At 37.3% G+C, this 25,315-nt stretch overlaps 1 protein-coding gene across 14 annotated transcripts in view; it reads left to right on the top strand.

The window, feature by feature from the left end:
• The window catches only part of LRCH3 (leucine rich repeats and calponin homology domain containing 3), a 96,251-nt gene that overhangs the window by 33,271 nt on the left and 37,665 nt on the right, over positions 1 to 25,315 (top strand). For 5 of the 14 annotated variants that reach the window (XR_012650944.1, XR_012650943.1, XM_075031580.1 and 2 more), the window contains exons 7-20: positions 4,409 to 4,502; positions 5,382 to 5,502; positions 8,033 to 8,181; positions 10,693 to 10,769; positions 13,536 to 13,631; positions 14,067 to 14,118; positions 14,274 to 14,414; positions 15,642 to 15,689; positions 16,761 to 16,814; positions 20,363 to 20,443; positions 21,806 to 21,877; positions 22,762 to 22,810; positions 23,306 to 23,419; positions 24,068 to 24,186. Coding sequence is in view for 12 of the 14 variants with exons in the window: in XM_075031580.1 (XP_074887681.1) it covers positions 4,409 to 4,502; positions 5,382 to 5,502; positions 8,033 to 8,181; positions 10,693 to 10,769; positions 13,536 to 13,631; positions 14,067 to 14,118; positions 14,274 to 14,414; positions 15,642 to 15,689; positions 16,761 to 16,814; positions 20,363 to 20,443; positions 21,806 to 21,877; positions 22,762 to 22,810; positions 23,306 to 23,419; positions 24,068 to 24,186 (1,267 nt within the window). In the remaining 2 variants the exon portion in view is untranslated. The remainder of the gene's footprint in view (positions 1 to 4,408; positions 4,503 to 5,381; positions 5,503 to 8,032; positions 8,182 to 10,692; positions 10,770 to 13,535; positions 13,632 to 14,066; positions 14,119 to 14,273; positions 14,415 to 15,641; positions 15,690 to 16,760; positions 16,815 to 20,362; positions 20,444 to 21,805; positions 21,878 to 22,761; positions 22,811 to 23,305; positions 23,420 to 24,067; positions 24,187 to 25,315) is intronic. The other 9 variants (XM_075031572.1, XM_075031581.1, XM_075031571.1 and 6 more) reach the window with 8 other exon arrangements.

The raw sequence follows: 25,315 nt of genomic DNA, 5'->3' as shown, positions 1-25,315 counted from the left end.
ACTTGGCACTATTGCTTAGCATTGTAACACAAATATTGGAACAGTCAGCCGTATCAGCTGCTAAATTAAGATGTCTAGAGAAAAACAGGAGTTAAGATTTATTTCTGTTACATGATATAGAAGGGAGAGAGTCAGTGAAGTATGAAACTAAATATATATAAAAATTACCTCAGTCATCTTGGAAGGTGGTAATAAAGTCTGGAGGAGTAAGTTGCTAAAGGATGTACCGCTGCCTTAGCAGCAACAAAACACAAGTCAGAGGGCCTCACAATAAATTACCATGAGTCAGATTTGTGAAGAAGAATTCGCGTGAGGGACTGACAGAGTGATTCCTCATCAGCACTGAATGTCTTAAATTATTTTTCTAGATGAGGTCAACATATGAGCATTTTATGATTGTTACTCAGTTTCCTAGAGTATAAGCTGTTGCAGATGGTTTCTGCATAATACTGAGGATACTGTCCTGTTACTGAAAAGGCTCTAAATGATAAAATGTCGTGATCTGTTTATCTCTAGTGTAGGTTGTGGGTTTTTTAAAGAGAGATTCCAACAAAATCAGTGGGCTATGTGCTTACTGATTTATTATTGTCTGTAGTTGTATATTACTATGGAAGTTTTCGTTAATTACTTTTGTGAAATGAGAAGAATTAATGTATTTTAATCATAGCTTTGAATCATGCATGTAAAAACAAGTGGAGAACTGGTTGAGGATGCTTTCTCTAGAGTTGCTTCCAGATTCAGCCATATGAAATGAGCTTCAGCTGGCTTTCTTTTAGCTGTATTTCCATCCCCAAGAGGAGATAGGAATTGGTGGTAGAATTATTTGTTGTTACCATGCTGTTCAGGGCATTTAGTGTTGCAGGTGATGCCTCCTGTCTTCATGTACCCATGGAAGAACTGTCCATGGATCGGAGTAAATATTAGGAGAAGATGGTAGAATGATCCAGTAGAAGAGAGGATCCCAAACTATATTCTTTTGGAACTTGGGATGAGAGAAATAAAAGCATTCACCTACAATATAGTTACTATTTCCAGGCAAGTCACAAGATCTTTATGTTTGTTATCTTCAAGGGTGACCAACAGAAGTAAGATATCAGTCAGTACACCTAGACTTCATTGATGTTTTATCTGATAAGCTGGGTAAAATACCATGGAGGTTAAGAATCTGAAACTGGGAGGCAGAAATTCTTAAACTTTAAGGAAGTTTGAGTCGTGCTGTCAGTCTACTCTTGATCAAACATTTTTTAATAACAAAGTTGTTAATGCTGCTAATAAAGCAAGATACTCTGAAACATTATGGCAGAAAGTGTGGTTTGGAGGTTCTAGTGTAGCTCATTATTTGTTTTAGCCTTGTCAAATTATATCAAACTGTCTTACCAGAGTGAAATCTTGTATGTTTCAGTCCTTTTCTAAACATAGGCAATGTGAAATTTATCTTGCAGCAAGTTTTGATCTGCTGCAGCCATTCTCTCATTTGCAACACTGAAATTCAGAGCAGCTCAGGTTGGTGCTGGAGTGAAGAGGAGTCAGAACTGTTGAAGCTGTGTAGCAATTCTTTTGGCACTGAGGCAGACTGGTGTAGTCTGGAGTTAAAAGGTTTAAAATATGAAGTACTTATGCATGAACCACTGTAGTGAATGTTCTGGGACTTGGGCAACTGTTCTTTCTTACAGAAGGTTGTCGTGGTTTAACCACAGCCAGCAACCAAGCACCACTCAGCCACTCACTCACCTCCATCACAGTGGGATGGGAGAGAGAATCAGAAGGGTAAAAGTGAGAAAACTCGTGGGCTGAGATAAAGACAGTTTCATAGGTAAAGCAAAAGCCATGCACTCAAGCAAAGCAAAACAAGGAATTCATTCACTATTTCCCATCGGCAGGCAGCTGTTCGGCCATCTCCAGGACAGCAGGGCTCCATCACACGTAATGGTTACTTGGGAAGACAAAACACCGTAACTCTGAACATCCCCCCCTTCCTTCTTCTTCTTGCAGCTTTATATGCTGAGCATGATGTCATATGGGTATGGAATATCCCTTTGGTCAGTTGGGGTCAGCTGTCCTGGCTGTGTCCCCTCCCAGCTTCTTGTGCCCCTCCAGCCTACTCACCGGTGGGGTGGGGTGAGAAGCAGAAAAGGCCTTGCCTCTGTGTAAAAGCTATGTAGGAACAACTGAAAACATCAGTGTGTTATCAACCTTATTCTCCTGCTAAATCCAAAACATAACACTATGCCAGCTACCAGAAAGAAAATTAACTCTATCCCAGCCAAAACCAGCACAGAGGTAAAAACACATGTTTTAGTAGGCTTTGGAGCTGTGTCTTTGAAATGTTGGCAAGGATTGTCTTTCCTTTGGCTGTTGGCCTTACCAGGCGTTTAGCTTCTCATCCTTTGATTTCAAGCCTTCCATAGCTTCCTGGCTAAGTTGTAGTTGCCACAAAATGCTCTGATTTATCCAAATGTCTAATTGTTGTTCCTTGTAGCTTGTTAGTCAGGGAGGAATAAAAATCTTAAGTCTCAACTGATTTCAGGATGGCTGCTGTATTATTATAAACATATAAAATGTGCAGCATTGAATAGTTGTTTTTAGATGTGAGAACTGGGGAGACGGAAAGCAGCTTTCATGGTAAAAAGGAGAAGAGTCCTGGTAACACTGATTATGAATTTTTGAGCTTCCAGATAACCTTAGTGCTAGATGTATAGCTTTTAAAAATCTCTAATTGAAAAGGAAGGCTAAAAGAAGAAAATTTGTATCAAAATACTTCCCCATGTTTGAGATGTAGCCAAATAGTCATTTTGATACTCTTCAATTTGCAATAATTGTTCAACTTACCACAGGGTTCTCAGGAGATTCTGAAAATATTGATGCATTTAAAATGGCATTATACTGCAGATGAATTTTTCTTTTCTCTGACCCATGTTTTAAGTCTAATATTTAAGTACTGTGAACAGTTAGCATAAGTATGGTTCTGTGGTTAGTGATTCAAGTTAATAGTTCTGTAACTGCACTGGGCAATTTCATGGTCATTCTTTTTTCTTCCCCACCCAAAAGAAGGGAGATGTTTTTTCTTTCCCCTTTTTTCTTTCTAGAGGTTTATTATGCAGATGATCTTTCTGTTAAATACAGGGCCATAAAGGTGGAACTCTTTTGAGTTAATCAAAACTCCATGCAGATACAAGACCTTGTCTTTTGGTGTACATCTGCATAGAAACAGATGTATAGCCTAACGTTTCTCATGTGTAACCCTCCATCCCCCCTCTTATTTTTTTCCTGTTTTATGTCTGTCTGAAAATTCAAATAGCCCAGGATAATAGTCTGTCACTGTTCCACAAAGTTCCGTGCATGCGTACAGTGCTGCATTATTAATAATAATAATGATAATAATAATAGTAATGTGTGATTTGAAAATAAGTATTTCCTGGAAGAGGGATTTCAGAAGGAGCAACAACTTGAGAGCAATACCAGTGAGAAAATGACCTGCAATTTAGTTATGATGGGGTGAAGCAATTAGCTTCCTGAAATTCGTTCTTCCTTGTGTATTATGTAGTAATTACTGCTGCAGTTCTCCCTGGGGCATCGAGTGCCAGTAGGACAGTTGAGCCATTGTGAAATGCCATCTGCAGTGGATCAGACAAGTCCCATTGTCTCTTTACTGTAGCTATCTGCAGCAGTTGCCAGACTTGACATCTGTGATGGCTGTACTGCTGAATTATGTCGTTTCTAAGCCCAGAAATTTAGAGAAGAACTGTATGGCTGTTTGGTCATGTGTATTGTAACACTAGGCACATGTCTCATGCCTTTGTCTAGACATGTCAATGACAAAGTCAGGCTCTGTAGGTGAAAACTGTACTTCTATATTTATTATATTATGAAGTATTTGAAATGCTGTCCAGCTTACTGCACAGTTTCTTAGGTAATTATGATACAGAAGATAGTTATGTAATACATTTTGCATACTTTTGTGTAGAAATATATTCTGTATTTTTAGTAATTTTGCATGGGTTTATGCTTACTTACGAAAAAGTTTGTGGGACAGTGTTTTTCAGCCAAAACACAAGTAGCAGAAAATGAAAGTTTGACTTGTTAAACAGTGAAATAAGAGACCACTTTGCAGTTTACTTTATCATAATTTCTGCTTGGGAAGTGTTTGAAGTATGGATATATACTTTGGATCAGATTAGCTCTTAAAATGCTAGGCAGTGGCAGGTGGACAGCTGACTGAAGTACGTTTGTAGTTGTAAGCATGTGCTTCTTGTTCTGTGTGGCAAATGCAGTATGATGCTTTCTAATATGCTGAGCTTGTGAACACACTGCAACTGTGCTTCATAGCTTATTCTGCTTTTGTTCTGTTATAGCTGAGAAGCTTTTGGTGGTGTTTATATTAAAGTAACTAAAACTGTGTGTTTGACAGCCATGAGGAACTCTATTCCAGTCGTCCGTATGGAGCACTTGATTCTGGCTTCAATAGTGTGGACAGCGGGGACAAAAGATGGTCAGGGAATGAAGTAAGTGTTGCAGCTTTATTTTTGTTGAGTGCAGTATTGTACAGGAAAGAGAACTAATAAGTATACATCTGGAAGCATATTCAATAGATAACATGTATATGCTAGTATGCAGGTTGTCTTGAGCCAAAATCATTTGTTGTTTTATTGGAAAAAAACAAGCATAATTTTATATGGGATGGACACAAAGTTGGAAATAATAAGAGAAATGTATAAAACAGTGCATGACAGATTAATTTACTGGAGCATAAAAGATGGGAAAAATGGAGTTCCTTATTTTAAAAAAAGCTTGTAACTATTGTATTACAATGTTAAGTCAATTACAATTACTCATGAGTAGTTGTTTCAATAAAATAAATCTGAACATGAAAATTAAGCTTTGAAAACCAGGTGAAAATTTCGTTGTCTGTCTTTGCAGCTTGTTTCAAATGTTAAAATCTGTTTGCCATGTAGAAGCAGGAAAATGGGATCTCTTAGCAAGGAGACTGTCAATTATTCTTCCCAGGAAGAAGCTCCCTTTTCCTCTTGGGACAGCTAGAAAAGGCAGCAGCCAAGACCTAAAATGTTTCAGTGAGCTATACTCCATATGCCTGCTTGCACTCGTAGCTTGGTTTTTGAGAGGGTTCTAGGAGTTTCCATCCTGGGATGTTTTCAAGCACTTGCAAATATTGCAAACAAAACTGTAGGCAAGCTGTTTTTTTAAGAAAGCTTAAATACATGTTTTTTAAAAACAATACACTGTAGCTGTATTTTGCTTTAAGTTAGTGTTTTGTAGGAGCAAAACAGGACAGTTGAAGTAAAAGTCAAATCAAGAGGTAGTAGCTTCCTAGATGATGTTTCCAAAGAAAAGTGTTTCCTGACTTCACTGTTCATTTTCTAAAGCCAACAGATGAGTTCTCAGATCTCCCTTTACGTGTAGCAGAGATCACTAAAGAACAGAGACTGCGAAGAGAAAGTCAGTATCAAGAAAACCGAGGGAGCACAGTCGTAACTAATGGTGGAGGTAAATAGTGATCTTTGGCTAACAATATTTAATCATTATTAAAGTTCCAGAATATTTGCTATAAATACTAGGTTGTCTAAAGAGGAAAAAAAGAGAAGGGTCTAGGTGGAATTATACAAAACCACTGTTGTGTGAATAGTGTAAAAACACTGTTGTATTAAGGGTGTTACAAGGCAAAATCAAATGACATCAGAATTAAGATTATTTGGGAAACATTGTGTCAGCTTCTGCATATGTGCTATGTTAAAGTCTCCAACTGCTTCAGAGAGTATTTTGGAATATTGAATTTCAGTGCATGGAATTTTGCTGCTTGAGCTACTGGGGAAAATTTACAGCAGTAGTAAATTGTCAGTGCTCTGTGTTGACTGCTGTCAGAACAGGATGGGCAATTTTGTCAGGGAATTTTGTATTTCCGAGTAGCAAAAGTGCCTCATTCAGCAGTCTTGGGTTTTAATCCAAACATGCAAGCCATCTAGGAGGGACTGATATTTGTGAATGACATTACTTTTTTGCACCTTCTCAATTGGTTTCCTGCAGTTTTACAGTAGCACCCTCATATTTGTTCAAGAGGTGATAGCGCTTTCCATGTTTCTTGATCTCTGTAGTCCTTCTCCATTTTAACTTCCAGTAATCTGCACCTACCACTGTCTCTTTGTTTATATGTCCCAATTTTAGCCTTCTGCCAGGTTAGGTTTTTTCAATCATTCCCTCTTCTCCATTTTTCTGCACTACTTATTATTAGATCTCATCCCCGTATACTTTGATTCATTTTTCTTCTTTCTCAGCTGCTCCCCGTTTTCCATTTCCCCTAATGGCTACAATTCATATTCCCTATCTGAGTGTCACTCTTCCCAGCTACCTTTAATCTTCCTTGCCCAACTCCCACTTTTTCTTCTCTCTTCCCTCCTCGTCCCCGTCTTTATCTTTTGCTGTCTTCTTTTCTTGGTCTTATTCTTCTGTGCCACAATATTTTGTTTTCTTTGCTGCCTTCTAGAAATATCTGAAACTTTTGGTTGACTTGCACTGTTTTACACATTAACGGACAAAAAATTCAGTTCAAACAGTTAAATTTTGGCAAAGTTAGAAGAATTGAAGACATGGTGTCATGGGAAGCTCTCGGCAGCCTTAATAACAGGCGGTGCTGCCAGCTCCACCTCCAAGACTAACTTTATTTTGTTCTTTTGGGTTTTGTACACCAGGGATTTCAAAATGCCTCACTATTCTTTTAAGATGGAGCACAATCAGTTCATGAGTAGGAGTATCTGAGAGGGGCACAAGCCATAGCATGTGGCTGTCAGTGATCCAGGAGATCGCTTCTAATTTTGTGTTCCTAACACGGATACTAACTTGTTTCACTGTCTACTGTATTATTATTGTTGCTGTTGTTATTTAATAAGCAAGGCTGGAAAGAAGGGCTCTGTTTTGGTTTGTTTTGTCGAGGGTTTTTTTACCGTTTGAAACTGAGATGGAGATTTAATGAAGCCAAAGTATAGAGGAATGCTGTTTTGGATGGTTGTAGCAGAGGAGGTGGCTTTGGCAGTAACAGTTGCTAGATTGTGTGGTGAGGCAAAGAGAAGTCTGTTTTAGACAAGCAGGAAAGGGGCGGGGGACTAGAAAAAGAATGTCTGCAAGAGAGTCTGGAGCAAGTATGGGGAGAGTTTTAAGAAAAAGAAAGCTCTAGTGCTCAGAAAGGGAGCTTATGCTTTCCCCTGCATCCCCAGCACGGTATTTTTCACTAGGGTAGTTTGCTCAATGTCATGACTCTCAGAATCCCTGGGCAGAATGTGTAAAAAGCAGTGACAAGTGAAAAAATTGCCCTACATAGTATCGCCCACACAAAGGAAAATCAATGCTAGCCAAACTGTGCTGTTTCTTGCTCTCATTTCAGTGGTTCTTAATTTCTTTTTTAATTCCTCTTTTTAAAATAAAACTGCAGATGCTTTTATATTGTTTTAGAGGGATTTTCTTGCCTTCTGTACTGTCCTTTGTTATTTCCACATAGACTTTTTATATTCATTGCATTGCATCCAGATAACTTAGACATGCTGCCCTCTGTTTTATTGTTGTAGTAGTAAAAATAGTAGAGGTATCTGTCATATCCATTCTAATTTTCTGACAGAGATTTATTAGAACCAAGAGAAATTATTCAAAACATACACAAATCATTGCACAGTCGTGGTGTTAGCTGACAGATTTTGATAGATGGTTTTCAGTATTGAAAAAAAATCACAGTATTTACTTTACCTTTTCAGTCATTGCAAAAGTATCTGTGGCCAACAATGTAAAACTACATGCTTCATACATGTTTCTCATTGCTTTTTAAAAGGCATAAATTTTATCATTATTTCAAAATTTGATGTTTAACAAATGTTAGTGAGCCTGGCAAAATCCAAGATCTTTAAGGCTGAGCTTTCCCAGACAAAAGAAAAACAGTAGGGTGTTAGTTCCTGACGTTGCTTTTTTTGTTGGTTTTTTTTCCTCTCCTGTTGGTTATCTAATTATGGGTGTTTCTTTGTGTATGTATGTCAAGTGGAACATGATCTCGATCAGATCGACTATATTGATAGCTGTGCCACAGAAGAGGAGGAGGAAGAGGTGAGGCAACCCAAGTGCATGGACTCAGACAGCCTCAGCTCACAATTCATGGCATATATTGACCAGCGGCGAATCTCTAATGAGGTGGTGCTTTTACTTAAATTAGTTGAATTCATGCATCCCAGGAAAGCCTTTGTGATGGTATTAATGCTGCTTCTCCCCAGAGGTTTTCTTTGGGTGTTGTTTGGGGGTTTTGTTTTGTTGGGGGGGGGGTGTTAATTTAAAAAAAAATGACAAAAATAGGTCTGATCTGGAGGAAGAGCACAATGTTGTGCTTTGTGGAGGGTCAGAGCTGGAGTGTTAAGCTGCTCCCCAGTGCCTTTTGGGATATGAGGAATAAGTCTAAAGCAGCCACACTGTTTTCCTGTCATGTGGGTTCTTGCAAGCTTGTGCTTTAGGCATACATGAAGCAAATGGTTTTTCCAAAGGAGTGCTATCTTCAAAAGACATTGAAGTTGATGCTTCCAACTGGTAATTGGTGAAACCTAGAAAATTGTTAACATTTACTTGGTAGTACTAAATATACACTGATCTTCTCAAGGGAAAAATGTTGATTGTTATCAGCATAAAGATTTAGTACAAGAATTTTGCAACTCTATTAATTTGGCTGTTCATGTTGATTATAAATTATTTGCCAGTAAACTCAATGTCTTGAGCATCCATTTTAAGTTTACACTAACTTAAATATTCAGACTTTTCAGAAAGCCTACTCTTTGCAGAGAATTATTTTTTCCTCTCTTACTGTTCAGCAAGGCTTTGCACCTACACGTACAGACTTGGATATGTATATAGTCACCTTTCTGAGCACAAAACACCATCTGTAGTTTCAGATAAACCTGGCACAAAACTGTTTTCAGTCAGTAAAAGTATACAGTTGAATGAACAATAAATAAAATTATTGCTACACAGGTTAGAAAGTTCTCTGGACAGCTTTTTACAAATGTCTAGAAACAGGTGTGAGTAACTCTAGACATTGCTCTGTTTTCTCTTACAGAAAAAAAGAAAAATAATAATAATTTTTAAAAAGGGGCAAACTTAGCATACACTATCCTAATAATAGCTGCTTTTATTGATTGCTTACTGTATCCAAGTGATGTCCTGGAGCAGACAAGGGCAATGATTCCAGTAAAGTTACTGTCACTTTTCTTTAGCTCATGTCATTTCATTGCTTTCTAGCTGCATAAGAATTAATGTGCCTTAATAAAATTCACTAGAGTTGCTTTGAAATCACATGGATTGCCAAAACTGGAAGGTGCCTTTGTTTCAGTTGTATCAGCCACTGCTGTGAACATATGGAGAAAACTGTTCCCTGTTAAGTCATTTGGATGGTACAGTTTTGGAGAGTGTCCTCAGAAATCGAACCTATAGAAACAGATTTTCAGCCACATAATGTTTCCTTCTGTGTTCTGTCAGTCTTAATTAATACCTATGTACACAGTTCAGTGGTTCACTGCACATATTAAGTGAATAACCTGTCTGAGAAAATCTTTGTGGTGGATATGCTTAAACAGTACTTATTGTGCTGTGATTCAAATGTGTCCTTTCAAAGTTTTGTGTGTTTTGAAGCAGAAAGATACTTGGTCTATGAAGGAAGAAAAAAACCCGAGATCTTTAGCATTCATGTAGAAGCCTGGTCCCTGTTTTGTCCACTTCATATTACTGTTTACTGTGTTTAAAATCAGTGACACATATCTGAGAGGTACATTCATTTTGCAGATCTCATAAATTCAATATCAAACCACAAAAGCCGACGCCACTTGAAGCATAGAGACACAAGGGCAAAACTCAGAAAATGCACCTATTGGTAATACAACCCAAGGACTCAAGATAGTGAAAAGGCATTGATCAACATCAAAAAAGATGTTAATAGGGTTTTATCTATTCACAAAAATTAAACTGTTTGCTTTTAACTGAAGCAGTAGTTTCTCTAAAAAGACAATCCAAAATACTTTACTACTTAGGAAGCTAACTGTATGCAAAATAGCAACGTGCATACAGGCATGAGTGAAAATTGGCAAGTTAATACTGAAAAGTTTCCATTTTCCTACATTAATGGATGTTTAAAATAACACTAAGGGCAATATGTTTCTGTTCCCAATGGGATAAATGATTTCATAGCTCAAATTAAGCCTAAGGTGTTCTCATTCATCCCATGTTTTGCTTTTTTAGTCCCTCTGTGACTTGTCTTTAGGTCATCATAAAAGACCCATCAGCTATTGTGTCCTGTATTTCTGAGAATCTAGACTGCATTGCTGTACACTTGTATATACATTCTTTGGAGATTAACTCTACAATTCTTCTAAGTTCATTAATTATTTTCCCTGCATGATTCTTAATAGTGGAGGTTTTTAAACTCTTAAATTTACCAGTAGGCATATTTAATCTTGAAACTAAAGTTTATTAAAATTGGAGGAAAAAATAAAGGTGAGCTTGCCTAGTTGGAAATTAACATCCCTGAGTTGTGTTTTGTGGTTCTTTGTCAGGTATTTTGAATACCAGTAGTTACAAATGTTGCTCTGCAAAGAGATTCTTTGACATTAATGTACAGTTTTCTGAATAAGTTGTTAACTTAGTCTTCTCTGTTATTTTGCTTAGGGCTCACCAGTAAAGCCTGTATCCATCAGAGAATTTCAGAGAACAGAGGATACAAGACGATATTTACATCAAAACAGGTAAGAATATGTGGTAACAGTAATTTAATCCAAAGTTTCATGATGAATGCAGAGCTCATATTTACTGAATGTGTTTAGAAAATGACATTGTTTTCTGTTGCTTCACCAGAAGTGTGCATGGCACTTTTATTTATGAATTACTGCTGAGATTAGGAATTTGTATTCTAATAATGGCAGTGATCAAAAGGCTTGGCTGTTCTAGGCCAATGCTTGGCTTTAAATCAGGTGGTTAATGAAATCTGCCAAATTAAATTGTATACTTTTAAACGGACTTAATATCTGCTTTTCATGATTTAATTTGTGCTTTGAATAAATAGTTGACTTAAGCTATATTACATAAAGGACAGAAGGGATAAATGTACATTTACTGCAGGTTTAGGGGAAGCATAGAGAGTTACTATGGAGTATCTGATGTGCTATGAGGTCACACTCTTGGTTGACTCTTGGTAGCTGTAGTACTGTGGGGGTTTAGTTTAATTTAAAAATGTGCTTTTCTGTGCCGTAATCACGAGCTTGCGTCAAAGGAAGAAGGGATAGAATGGGAGTCAATTCTGAAAACCGGTCGCTTAGTTTAATGAAGTAGATTTTTTTTTAATTGTGTCCATACTTTTTAATGATTACTTGGCTTATTAGAGGGAATGCTTATCTGTAAAATATGGGTCAGAGTTGGACAGAATATAAATGAGGTGGTTAGGTTTGAGAAAAGCCTTTTCAGTGTCCAGTTAAAAGAAGAAGATGAGCAAATTTATAGCTTCTTGCTAATGGAACTAAAATCAAAATTGATAGAACCTTTAATATGCCACTGAAGCATTTCAGTATTCTGTGGATTGAAAGTGAATGTGCAAAGACTCAGCAGAAAATCAGCTCAATTGTTCTAGGGATGTTAAAAAAAAAAAAAGACAACTGCTAGCCATAAGTATGTCATTGCTTATGCTGTCTGTAGAAATTATTTTTAATGGTATTGAAAGAGAAAATGAAATCAAGAATAGTGTGTAAATTTTTCTAGAGTTATGGCAACATTTTAATATGCATTTTGAAATGTGCAGTAAATGTGCAGATACAGTAGGTGTACCGATACAAAGGAGGGTAACTCCTTCAGCATGTATCAGCATTCCTTGTCCTGTAGTGTCTACAGGTGAGGCATAAAATAATACAGCAGTCTGACATGTTCTTCCCAAATAAAGTGAGTGCTCTTGGTTTGAAAGACTGATTTTTTGTTTATTTATTTATTTTTCTATTTGAACATTTGTGGTCAACATGAATAATTAGGCTTTGCAAACACTGGATTCCATGACATATCTGAAGGAAGTAAGAGGCTAGTTAGCCAGGAGAAAACTTCTGTTTACATAGATAGATATTAATGATAAAGGAAATTATAGTTCACTAGGGTATCCAGTGTTTTCAAAATTTAACTTAAGGATGGCAGCAGATCTTCATGTGGAAGTAGTTAATCAACAATCTAAATGAATTGTAGCTTGTTCATCTTATGCTGCAGCAGAGTGAAATTCTTAATGAGGCACTAAAAACAGGTCCTATTGTTATTGCCTTCAAAATTATGTAAAAACAGCCATATGACAATGTGTAATTTTTTTATATTTTAAGCTTGTATTACCCAAACACTTCATTTGTGGCAACCACAAGCTGTAAACTGCTTCCACAATGATTCTGTGCAAATGCCTTGGCAGGCAGCCTCTTTTTTTTTCTTCAGCATGCTGGAGCCATTAAAACTCTTAGAGTTGGATGTAATGCAGACTTCATCTCAAGAGTACTTACGTTGGTTGATTTAATTCAGTAAATACAGTTTGTGCCTCTGGACAGACTGTGGTGCATTCCTGATGTAAAAAAGCTGTGTGTACTCTGGTCTGAATACGCTTCTTGGCACTTAGCTGAACCCAGTCCTGCCTGTTCGAAACAGCATAATAATGGATTTGTCTTGTACATCAGTGCTAATTTAAGTAACAGAGGAGACCTGTTGCATATGGGTCTTCCACATCTCTTAAGCTTCTCTGTGCAGAGTAGGTAATAAGTCTACACACGGGCAGCAGGACTAATTTTTTGGGGGAAATGCATTGGTAAGTGTGTCTCTATTCCATAGTTGCCCCAGGAGCAAAGGTTACAGAGTCTATGCTGTCAAGAGTAAGCTACTTGATTTCCATCAGCTTGCTTTCTAGGCAGCAACATGACAGGGAACATGCTGTAGACTGTGGACCTTGGGAGGTGCTAGCAGTGCTAGCAGCTGCTAGTCAGTGCTAGCAGCTGCCTTCTAGCAAAGAACTGACTGCAAAATTTCTCTTTTATTGTTGATGTGATGGATAAGAGACAGATCCATTATTGTTTACCTTGTGACTTTGATGGCTTGTATCACTGACAGTTAGGAAGTCATCACTTGATTGAAGTGAGTAAATTTGTTCTGAAAATATCGGAGGGTGCTAATGTTTAAAAATAATTCTGTTCTTTCCAGAGCAGAGTAAGGCCTACAATAACCAGAATATAGTCTTAAAATAGACATTCCATCTTTGTGCATTTTGAAATCATTGTTAATTAAGCAAGTTATGTTTGTTTAATTATGAACTGCAGTAGTGATCTGACTTGGTATCACAGCGTGATTTCTTTAGTCATCCTAAATTTCACCTTTGTGGTTATCTGAAGCTAATTGTCCAGGCAGTTACTCTTAGAAAAACAGCTGTAATCTAGAGAAGAACTCATCTGACAGTAGTTTATATGCATCAGTGGCCAATCCCCCTTCCACCTGGTGTTTACCTGCAGGGATACTGATGAATTACGAAGACCTGAAACTCTAAATTTGATGCAGAACAGAGAGCATCACCAAGTACTAACGAGTTATGTGGACAGGACAGAGAGGTAGGGAAAAGAAACATAGTTTCTACTGATTAATTTTATCCCCTCACCCCACAAATAACCATAGTAGCCAGTTATTCATCTAAATGAGGATCATCTGTAAAGTTCCTGGATTGGTTACTTAACCAGCTCTTAGAGAATGGGTATAAAGTACTGAGTATCTCAATGTAATAGTCCAAACATGCAGTCCAATTGGTACATCTTGAGCTGTAGAAAAATTTTGTCACAATACAGGAGGATAGAAATGACTGTACAAAATCTGTCATGCACAATGAGTTAAACCGTTACTGCAGCAGTTGGTTTAACAGCTTTGCTTACTAAAAAGTTACTCTTCTGATTTGATGAGATACTTGTCTGTCACTGACAATTCATGGATGAAAATTTGTTTATATTTAAGATAAAAAGTATACTTAACCCTCTTATTTTTCCATTTGCCAGATCCCCAGCTGATTCATCTTACTTTCTCTCTCTATCAAGTCACCACAGTCAGGTAACACATTGAACTCTACTATTTTATTCTTTTGGATTAATTTGATGCAAAACCAAAGTGATGTCAGCCATAAGACATGGACTGTTTCTCCTTAACCCATCTGTTTTACCCTGTGTAGCTCTGCCTTTACAGCCTGGTGCACTGTTTTGTTCCAGCTTCCTAATACAGATCCTGAGCTGCACCGCAGACACATGGAGCGTACCCGTCGGGAGGCCCAGCTAGCAGCGCTTCAGTACGAGGAAGAGAGGATGAGAACAAAACAGATTCAGAGAGAAGCTGTCCTTGACTTTGTTAAGGTACCTCCTTTAGTACCTACTTGATACTTTATCTTTTCTGAATTCCTTAATGAAAATTAATTGCCAAGATCATTAATACTTGTACGTTACACTCTTGGGCATGGAATGCACTGTATAAAGAAAATGGAAAGATAGCGTTTAAGTACATTCAGTATTGGTGCTGTAGCTTAACACAGACAAAACTAGAACTGAGGAGGAAGATGGAAGAGATTTACCCAAGATATGATTGTTGCAAAGAATTCTGTTTTTACATAGTCTGCCTCATTCTCTCGATTTTTCATTTGCATAGATGTGACAGTATTAGTATAAGAAAGAAGGGCTCTTTATTTGAGAAGGCATAGACGCAATTTAATTTTGAAGACAAATTTGGCAGAGAAGAAAGCAATCATATGCACAAGAAGATAACGTTGCCTGATCTATTTCGATATTTTATGATGCATAAATGACTTATCTCCAGGTAAAGCATGGGTGCAGATTTATGGTATATCAGACCCGTGGACGCTGCGCCTTCACTTTCTCTTTCAGTGCAGTCAATGTGACGTAGTCTGCTGCTTAACATGCAAACTTGTTTATATGCTAGTTGACTTAAATTTATTTTACTGTTTACTGCTCTGGTGACCTACCAAATCTTGCCATAACAAATTTAAGAAATGTTATATTTAATATTTTGGGCTTAGGGTGGTCTGTAGAGAGGAGAAGATTGCATGTATGTAATGTATAAAGTTAGTTTAGAAGAAGATTTTTAGCCGCCTGAAACTAGGCTTTTCATTAGCACCGACTAATTTCAGACCCCTGGCAATGTTTTGTAGAAAAGCTGCTTTTATTAAAGATTCTGCTCAGTCTTTCAGGTAAAGACTTTAGGATGCATTTTGTTCATTGATGAGTCTTTGGGGGTTTTCAGTTTGGGTTGGTTTTTTTTTTATTCTGTTGCCTTTGTTATTCATGAGCACTTTATTCTCAGCAATTCCTCCCTTGGGTTATATTTTGGGTTTATTATGCATCTTTAATCTGCAAAAACAAACTGGTTTTTTGTTTTTGTATGGAATAAAGGCTGGGTTTTTTACAAAGCTCAGTGGACACTTGCAATTTCCCCAGTGCATGTTTTATTTAAAAACTAAGGCTTCTTATGTTTTAAAACACTTCTAAATTATGCTGGTTTGTTCTGAGTTTTTGTTTCTCTGTCACGTTCTTTTAAATTGGTCGTTCGTTTTTCCTTTTTCTCTACAGCAAAAAGCATCCTTAAGTCCTCAGAAGCAAAGTCCTCTGGATAGTGAGGTAAGAGTCCAGTAAGAGTACTACTAGGGATGTCAGCATCTGAATTCTTAGCTCTCTCCATCAGAGATATTTTCCTGATTGTGGAGAACTCTTGGGCTGGGTTTTTTGTGTTTATGGGACCAGTCTAATTTTTCTGTTCATGTAGATTGCCTGTCCGAGTGTGTTGGTTTATTGTTTCTTGTATGTTTTCTATGTTCTATACAGAAAATACATTTCATATTCCATTTTAAGATGCTCCTTGCGAGCAGTACAGTTTACTTTCTAACAGGAGTATTCAGACAAGTTACTGCGTTGTAGTCACCCTTCATTGATCAGTTTTCTCCCAGTTTCCTATCATTAGATCACCAGTTATCCCAGAAGGATTAAGCATTAGAATTTTGAGGGCTATTGGAAAAATAAATAAAATTTTTAAAAGCTTTATTGTAGTGTAGTTTCATAATCAAAACCAGTAAGTCAGTAGGGAACACAAATCATGCAAGTCTCAGTCTTCTAGAATATACAGAGCTGAGCCAATGACATCTGTTCACTCTGCATCAGATTTCTGCATAGTAATGGCTCTTCCACTGCTTGCCATCCCCACTTTCCTCCAGAGGAAGATAATTCACTTGGCAGTGTTAATCAGATCAAAAATTTTAATCATATAATGAATATAAATGGTTATTTAGCAGCATTTTCCAACTCTTTTTTGTTAGAAAGTTACCGAAACGTGGGGTAATTGAAATAGTTTTTGCTCCTTTTCCTTCTTAATGTTCTTCTGGTCTTAATTTATTCTTTTAAAGGGTCCTTTGTTCTACCACAGCAAGAGCTGTGAATACATAGTTGTCCCTATTTGCTTGAGACAATACAGAAAGCAGAATAATTGATTCCTTAAGTAATACGAATGCACTATAATTCATGGGTCGTGTGGCTATATATTCCTTCAGAGTTACATATACTTTATGGATTTTTAAAAAAAGCCTGACAGTGCTATAAACAAGCAGTACATGTTCCAAAATGTCTGTCTGTTCACATACCGTGTGTTTCTGACATTCTGTGTGTTTCTGACATTACTCCATCTCTCCCACCTCCCAGTGTCCCTTTCCATCCAGAAGGTCTCAGCATACTGATGATAGTGCCTTGTTAGTGGTAAGATCCTGCACGTAATAGCCTTTTTGTGTGGCAGATTCTAGAGCATACAAATAATGTGATTGTCTCAGATTAGACCAACTATTTTAGAGCTAATCTAAATAGCATAAAACATGACCATCTTCTTTGAAAAATAGCTTTAGCTGTGAACTTTAATATTATGAATATGTTGATACTTGTACTGTCAGCCATTTGTTAATAATATAGTGATGTTTTTCCACAAAATAATTGAAGCTTAACTTTTGCTGAGAGCAGAGGAAAATTACTGATAGTAAAGAAGAGCTTCTAAAATTAAAAATTCACCTCTAGTTCTGGTTTATTTTATTCTCCATTTAGCTTGCTTCCTAATCGATGTGCTCTTCAGTGTCAAGTAAGCAATTTTAATGCTTTGAGTACAGCCTTCTACTTTAACTTGTCTGCGTCCTGCACATGGTGCTTAGGAAATACTTAGTATCTTGGTAACCATATCATAGTATAGGGAAAAACTGCTCTACCTATGAATGCTACCAGTCATGAAATATTCCTCATACCTTTTTATTGTTTATCAGTGAAGATATCTTAAAAATAAACTATTCTGAACACTGAGCAAAAATAAAAACATTTATGTACTCAATTCATGTTTTATGCTATTTCTTCCTTTATGGCATCTTAGCAATATAGCACAATTAAAGAATATAATCAATGCCATAATCCATGTCTATAAAGGAAAAATACACCTGATTTGCCTGCTGTTGCATGACTGCATGCCTGGGATTTATTTTCTTAATTCATGTGCTTCCATTATCTGCCTAAATTTTCTTTAGGCATTGCTCTTGGTTAGAATATCTCTCTCCAGAACATGTTGGTCAAGATATTTACTGTTTCTTTATTCAGACTCTTTGGTTTTCCTGCTTTCACCTGACTAGCACTTTGTGGGAGAGAAAAAGTTTGTAATAGTAGAGAGAGATTTAATGATCGTGCATGTGCCTGTTTAGAGAAATCATAATTAATTAGCATATAAAACTGTGCTTTCATATTTAGATAATAGGAAGCAGGAGAATAGCAGTGGTTTGGGTTAATTAAGTGTTGATACTCTGTTGTCAGTGAATTCATCTTTGGAATGTATTTTAAAGATACCTTTAAGGATCCCATTTCTATTTGATCGTGTGATCCCATGACTTTTGTTGTAAATTCATATATAGAATTTTACATTACATGACTTGGAATTTTCAGAAATTATTTTGAAACTGGCTTCCATTGTTGTTTGTTTCCTTTGTGTCTTTAACCAAGTTACATCCTTGCACTTCATAAAGAAGTGGCCAGGCTGGTAAGGAAAGATTGAACCAGATTTGAAAGCAATCAGTTCTCTTTTTTTTTTTCTTTTGATTCCTTGCTCTTTTCAGCAGCACTAAACTATAATAGTATATGAAATACTGGGTCTTCTGAACTGCTGAAGTATGATATGCAGCTCTATTTTGTAGTGGAAATACACACTGTGTCTAATGATGACATATGCCAGGGCAGCTGTTTCTGGCAGTTATTGTAACTGGAACATTAAGCCCAGGCTAGCTCATGAATTTGTAGCATTTTTGTTTCCACAAATGTATTTTGTATGGTAAAAACTTGTTCAGCAACAAGGTTCATTAGTTTGCTTTAAGAAAAAAAAAAAAAAAAAAAGTCTGTCATAAGAGCTGAAATTACTTTTACCTTTTTATTTTCTGTTGCATTTCATTTGATGTTTTCCCTGTCCTTATGGATTGGAAATTTGGCTAGGTCTCATTTTTGAGGATGTTTTTTTCCTCCACCAAAGTATAGAGGCATGTCATATCAAAATTCTATTGCTAATGGCAGTTTTCAGTACACATTTTCCATTTACATAGTATCCTCTCTGTCTTTTTCTCTCTGCATAAAGACTGCATGCAGTAGTGTAAACTTTACCTTACAAAACTCTTGGACATTGAAACTTGCAGATAAGTTAGTTTAAAAAAAAAAAGTTCTGCTAGATTTTCCACTGATTGTTCTAGCTTTATGGTATGGGAATAACACTTAGTGGCAAAAAAGGAGAATATTACATAGAGGTGTAGTAAAAGATCTTTTGTTCAGCATTCCCCTCATTACATCAGAACTCTCTAAACTGAGCAGTTGCCTTTCTTTTGCTCCAAACAATGTTTTCAGCTCAGATGTAAGGAAAAGATTTTAAAAGTGTTAAGTCTAATATGTAGTTAGAAAGCAAGTGAGCTTTCTGTTATTTTACTACTTCCGCCTTCTGGTATTGTTACTGCTTTAACAAAAAAATTCTTAAAACCAAAATTTAAGTTGTGAATCTCCTTTTTAAATCTTACATCATGTTTCTCTTGGTCTTTTCCTTGTTGTCTTTTATCACTAATTAAAATTGAAATGTATTCACATTGCAGAGGTTACTCTGACCATTTCCTTCAGTTTGTAAACAATTTCAGGACAGTCTGTTTGAACTCACAAAATGACTACCCATACTTTCTATGAATGTTATTAGTTCGGTTTAGTTGTTTCTCCTACATACCTGTGATTAGAAGTGAAGTGGAGACTGGCTGTAGTGCGTCATTGCACACTGTGGCGGATTTCTTTGTGTTGACTTGTAATAGCCAGACTAACCAAAATGTTGCTGAAGAAATGTAATCACTGGCTTCTCAGGAAAATGTGCTGTATACCTCAAAGTTTTATGTTAGTCGTATCCTGCTTGCTATTCTCACAAGGGTAGTCCCATTTGTTACAATTGGAGATTACTTGTTGAGATAGTGTCAAGGCTTCAGACTTGGCTAATGATTTCAGCCTTGATTGATTGTGAATCTCATTTTTCCCCAAATACATTCTTGTTTTCTCCCATACTGTCCCTTACAAGGTGAGTACTATGGAAGGGAAAAAAACCCAAAACATCCTCTCAAACTGCTGCTCAATTTCTCTATTGTAAAGCCTGTAAAATACCTGATAAGAGTCTCGCAGCTGGTGTGACCTCTTCCTTTCTTAACCTTTGTGTCACTGGTGCCTTGTGCTCCCTTCATTGCCTTGTGTTTTCTTGTTGTGGTCTAAAACATGGCCTGAGGCCATCGTGTTACTGTTAGCACATGGGATCTCTGAAACATTTTAAATTAAGACTTCTAGGCATCAGTGTGTTACAAATAATAATGGTATGGGTAAAGTAAGCAGGACTTGAATTATGCTAACTTGTACCCTGGAGTTTTCTCTCAGACCGTTGGCATCCGTTTGTGTATTCAAATGTTTAATAATCAAATTCCCTTAAAATATCCTTATTTGGTTTGTACAGAGTTCTGGTTGGGCTCTGCTTTGGCAGTCCCTGTATCTGTAGTTGTTTCTGGCCCAGGGAGATTTCTCTGACTTCAGTGCTAGCCCAGGGAGATTTCTCTGACTTCAGTGCTAGACCTAGAGGCCAAAGGCGACGTGTGCAGTAGGGTGTTTTAAGTCTGAATTGCAGCATCCTGGTTCCTTTTGTATTGTGGCTACCTTTTCTTACAATTGTTCTTTGCCTCACTTCTTCCTTTCTTCCCTCTGTCTTTCCTTGCTGTCCCTGACAGAATGGCTTTGAGCCTCTCTTTGTGTTTGAGATTGACAATAACACCAATACCATTAAAAGGCGGCCAGGGACTCGCAAACAGGTGAAGAGCATGCAGTGTGTTGCTGTTGTGATTGTCCTACCCTGTGGTGTGCCGTGTTCCCCTTCCCTTCGCCCACTGCTGAGTATGTGGACTGTGATGACTTCTTGTCAGTCTGCATCAAGGTTGTCTTGCTCTTTTCATACAGGAATAAACAGTTATGTTAATGTTACAGACCACCTACTTCTGTTTTATTTTACTCTTCTCATATACTAGCTAATGTTTTGCTTAAGTCAAGTAATATTTTGAAACTCTTCAAAACAAAATAAAAAAAAGAAACCCATGATTTTTTGCTCTGCACTGCTGTGGAGAAAGAGACCGTCTTGAGGATCAGATGTTAAGTCTGCATAGGGCCTAAAGATGTTTGTATTTAAGGCTTGCCCCCAGTATAGCCTCTCCTTCTAGTCCTTCCTGGCTGTACTGTTCTAAAGTGGCAGAATAGTTGCAAATCATTAAATACTAACACACCCAAGTGTGTTGTTCACATCTGTAGAGTTTTTAGGTGTCATTTGGTGTTCTTTTCCTGTGCTGAACTGCCACTTTGCTATTTGAATGCTGTTTCAGAAAGTATAGTTTCATTCTTGAGCCATTCAGTCCTCAAATATGAACATTTTGATTGTACTTTCAGTAAGGCACAGAATTTGACCTTCTAGATTCACCTGTCAGTGACAGATTGGCATGCTGGAGCTCCTGTTTTGTAAACATGAAAAGTTGTTAATTTGGTTGGTTTTGATATTGATTATAATTGAAATTTGGCTGCACTTTTATGTGTGGCAACACTGTAAATCTTAACACTGCCATCTTCGCTGAGAGCTAGGTTCCACTCATGGAATCTTATTTACTTTGTGTGTAATTCACAAGGATCAGCATTAGGTGTTTGTGGCAGACACGAAGTGTGTATTCTTGAGCCTGTTAGATGTGGCCTTCTCTGATTTTACAAAGTTGATAGGAAAATAACATGGTAAAAATGCATAACATACTTGAAACATTAAAAAGAAAGCTATTTATTTTGAATAGTGACTCAGAATGAACTGGTGTAGGGTAAAATTTCTTTTTGCCTGATGGCATAGGTGTTACTAAAGAAGCTTTTGCATCAGTTACTGTGCTTAGTTCTGCTTTTCATGTCACTATGTTGTGTGTAAAAGAAACATCGCACCTCTCAAGCTTGTCAGGCAGAAAGTTCAGGAGGGTAGGAAGGCTTTAACTGTAGTTCAGCAAGTATGTATCTGTGCCTGTTGACAGTTTCTGAGAATGTGATTGTGATCACCTCTTCCTTTTTAACTTGTCTACTGCATTCCACCTTGTGCATGACCTGTCAGCCGTTTGCTAATGCTGCTACTGCCTTCTCTTTCTTTCTGCATTCAGTCACTCTCAGGGTTGAATCAAGAAAGCTGTGCTACTACCCTGCCTAATGCCTCTACCTTCAGTCCTGTCAAGGTATCTCTTGCTGTTATCATTCACCAGTAAAGCTAACAAAAAACTCTTGGATCCACACATCTGTTTTAACAGGTGTTAGTCTGTCAGCTTCTAATCAAAAGTTCAGGTAGGGTATGAATCCAATTTACCTGATTAAACTGTAGTAGGTATTACCTCATCTTAGCTTTAGGCCCTGTCTACAGGAGGCCTAAGCTATAAAAACATGGTAACCAGTCTCTGCTCTGAGGGGTTCTTGGTTGTCTTTGATGTTGCTGTTTCTGTACAAGACTATTTACTCTTGACCAGGCTGAGTTCATCAAAAGTACTCCTGTTGTATGCTTTACCAGCTTACTTTTGAATACAGATATTCTATATTTCTTTCTCTTCTGTGGAAACTGCTATACTGAATGCATTCATCACAAGAAATCATTAGTCTGTGTAAGTACTGTAGTAAAACTATGGTGTGTTTCACTAGGGAGAGTGATGTTCAGTAAACAGCAGTTTTGCATTAGCAAAGGTGTCAGAGGTGTATCCTTATTGGTGCTGCTGTAATGCAGGTTCTGCATGTTACTTAATTGTTTTTCTATGTCCCTTTTGCAAAGAATAGTTTGAAAGTTTCAGTTAGAAAAGTAAACAAAGATCTGTCATTGCACAGTCAGTGCTGTTTCATCATTGTTTTTCCTCAGAAAAAAGCAATTGTGTCATTTCTGCAAAAGAAAAAGCTTTGTCATTTTCTGCAGACATGAGACTTGGGGAGCAACGTACTGTTTTTTCACATTTCTGGTTTTTTTCTGAAATACATTTAGATGGATGGAGCCTTTTTTTAAAACACAGCAAATTAAAATGTAGTCACAGCTTTTCTAGATTAGGACCATTTATACTCTTCTGCTTTTTTTTGTCCACAGAGCGATGACAGATCTACCATTTCCCCCGGCTCACCTACCACTCAGACAGGTAACAGGGAAAGGAAAAAAAACTTCTGAAAAATAACATCAAAATGCCTGCTTGCTTATTTGTACTATGAAGAGAAGGGAGCATATGTTTCCATCTCTGTATGTGGCTCTGCTGTGTTTGAGAATTTACCCAGTTATTTGGGTCCCCTTAGCAACACTTGAGGGAAGAGACAACAGGGGTGAAGCATGTCCTCAGGCAGAGCATAGGATTTGGCTGGTTTAGGCCTTCATACAGGCTTTGGCACACAAATGCATTCAGCAAGAGTCAGAACAGTTGGTGGAATTGGTATGTGGAATGTGCTTTGCATGCAAGTGTCCTTGGAAGTGCCTTTTCCTGCTCTGCGCTTTTATCATGCATGGCTGTAATTTATTTTGTCATTATTATATTAAAATTTTTGTTTTGTTCTTTTTAATTACCACACTGCTGAACCCATTTCCTATTTAACCATTTCCTTCTTCCTCCTTTCCTTTCCTGTGCCTTTCCACATTTGTTTAGTCCACCTTTCCCCTCCATATCCTGGCCATGCAGCCCCGCCTTCCTATAGAAACCCTTCCCAGCGACCTGAGAGTTTCCTTTTCCGAGCAGCTGTCAGGGATGAAGCGAACAAAGGTAGGTTATATAGCTCAGAAATTAGTTAGTTTTGCTACATTATATTAACATCTGCATTACCTAGGTTTTGCACTGTTCTGTTACTTCAGGTCATTATCATCAAACTACTTTTAGAGTTCCATTTGTAGACACATGGCATTAAATATTTTGTGCATAAGCAATTTTTTATTTAGAGCTGTCAAGTATTCTTTTGTCATATTTGGGGAAATGTGGGAATTTGTTCTTCCTGGTCTGTGCTTACACCTAAAAAGATACTAAGTAAATGGCACAAAAGCCTTTAACAACAGATGAAGGCAGCTTGATAAATTTTGCATTGCACAGTAGCACATAACAAAATTGCAATTTCTCTAGAAAGATTGAGCTGTTTCAACATACGCCATCCGGCAAAACTTTGTCCTCCTTTCTGAATGATTATTATCCAACAGAAAGAACAGAATCTAAACAGAAAGGAAAATGTGTTAAAGAACACCTCATTTAGATTAGTAGATCATTAGTTTGATTAATGATCAAATGAAAGAAACAGATTTGTGAAAAGGAATGCACTGTACCCATTCTGGAACCTTGTGTGTGCATGTATAGTACAGCAGTGAAGGACAATCAGCCAAACCGTGCTTAGTGATTTTTCTTTCCTTCATGCTACTTTTTTAGTTGTTGCTTCATCTTCTACCCGTGCCTTGTCTCCTGCTAATGATTCTGCAGACCCTAGAGTAAGACAAAACTCCAAACAGCGAGAGGAGGAGCTAGAGCTAATAGAGCAGCTACGTAAGGTAAGCGCTGCCAGGAGCCACTTGGCGGACATCTTAGTAGATGCATTGCGTGTGCCCTGCTAAATCTGTCCCTGTGTTTTGGACTGATTTCACTGAACCAATATGGGGCACAGTTGACCAAAATTAAATGGCATTGTACAGCCTAAGTGGTTCTTTCAGATGGATGCAGTGGTGTTTGTGTTGTTTTTTGTGGTGGATAAAGTTAGCTTCAAATTCTGTAAAATAAACTGTGCTGACTCCTGGTTTTGAGTGTCCGGTGATCTCTGCTTTTAAAATGAATGTGTGCTTTCTTTCTTCCTTATCAGCCTTCACACTTTGAAGGAACTCCCTGGAAAGTTGCCTCACTGTCTTCCTTTTAATCTCTTTTTTTTTTTTAAACTCCTATTTGCTGTAAAGCCCACAGAAAAGCAGATGGATTGCAGGGACTACTGCCATTCATGCTGACAGCACGGTTTCCTTGTTTGCTCTGATCCATCTATTGATTCTTGCCTTATCCTTAGTTAAGTGCAGAACATCTGAGGCACAAATATTCCTTATACTTGTGCTTTTTGTCTGTTCAGGGCCACCATGCCCCTGGTTTGTGCCAGGATGCAATGACAATACACGTGAATACTACAAATGCCACATGACATTAAGGTACTGCTCTGCTTTGCCCCAGACTTGTTTCTGGAGAGCATGAAGGCATTCCTTGAGGCGCTCTAATTAATTGTTTGAACTTTTCCAAGAAATAAAAATTCCTACTTGTTAAAGCTGATTTTAAAAGCCATAAGCATCCCAGATGGACAGAAAGAATTCCTTCTCTTTGTAAATTTTAAAGTAAGGATAATCTCCTTTCTCTAAAAGGAGAAAGTTATCTTAAATAAAACAAAACAAAACTTGGTGCTGTTTGCAGACCCTCTCTTCTTTTATGTCAGAATTCTTTGTATGTAGTCTGTCTCTTGTTCAACTTCCCAGGTAAGCTTAAATCTCTTTCTTTTTTTTAATACTTGAAAAAATTTAGATAAAGCATAACAACTCAGTTAAATTCACACAGCGTTTGAAATAAGATTAAAAGCCTGAATTGAATTTTTATTCATTCCCTTATACAAATTCTAACTACCTCATTTTTTTAAAAAATATTTATGCCAAG

Source organism: Buteo buteo, chromosome 7 (assembly GCF_964188355.1).
Source record: "Buteo buteo chromosome 7, bButBut1.hap1.1, whole genome shotgun sequence".
Lineage (NCBI taxonomy): Eukaryota > Metazoa > Chordata > Aves > Accipitriformes > Accipitridae > Buteo > Buteo buteo.
Note: the sequence above shows the minus strand (reverse complement) of the source record. Positions and strands in the feature narration are given on the sequence as shown.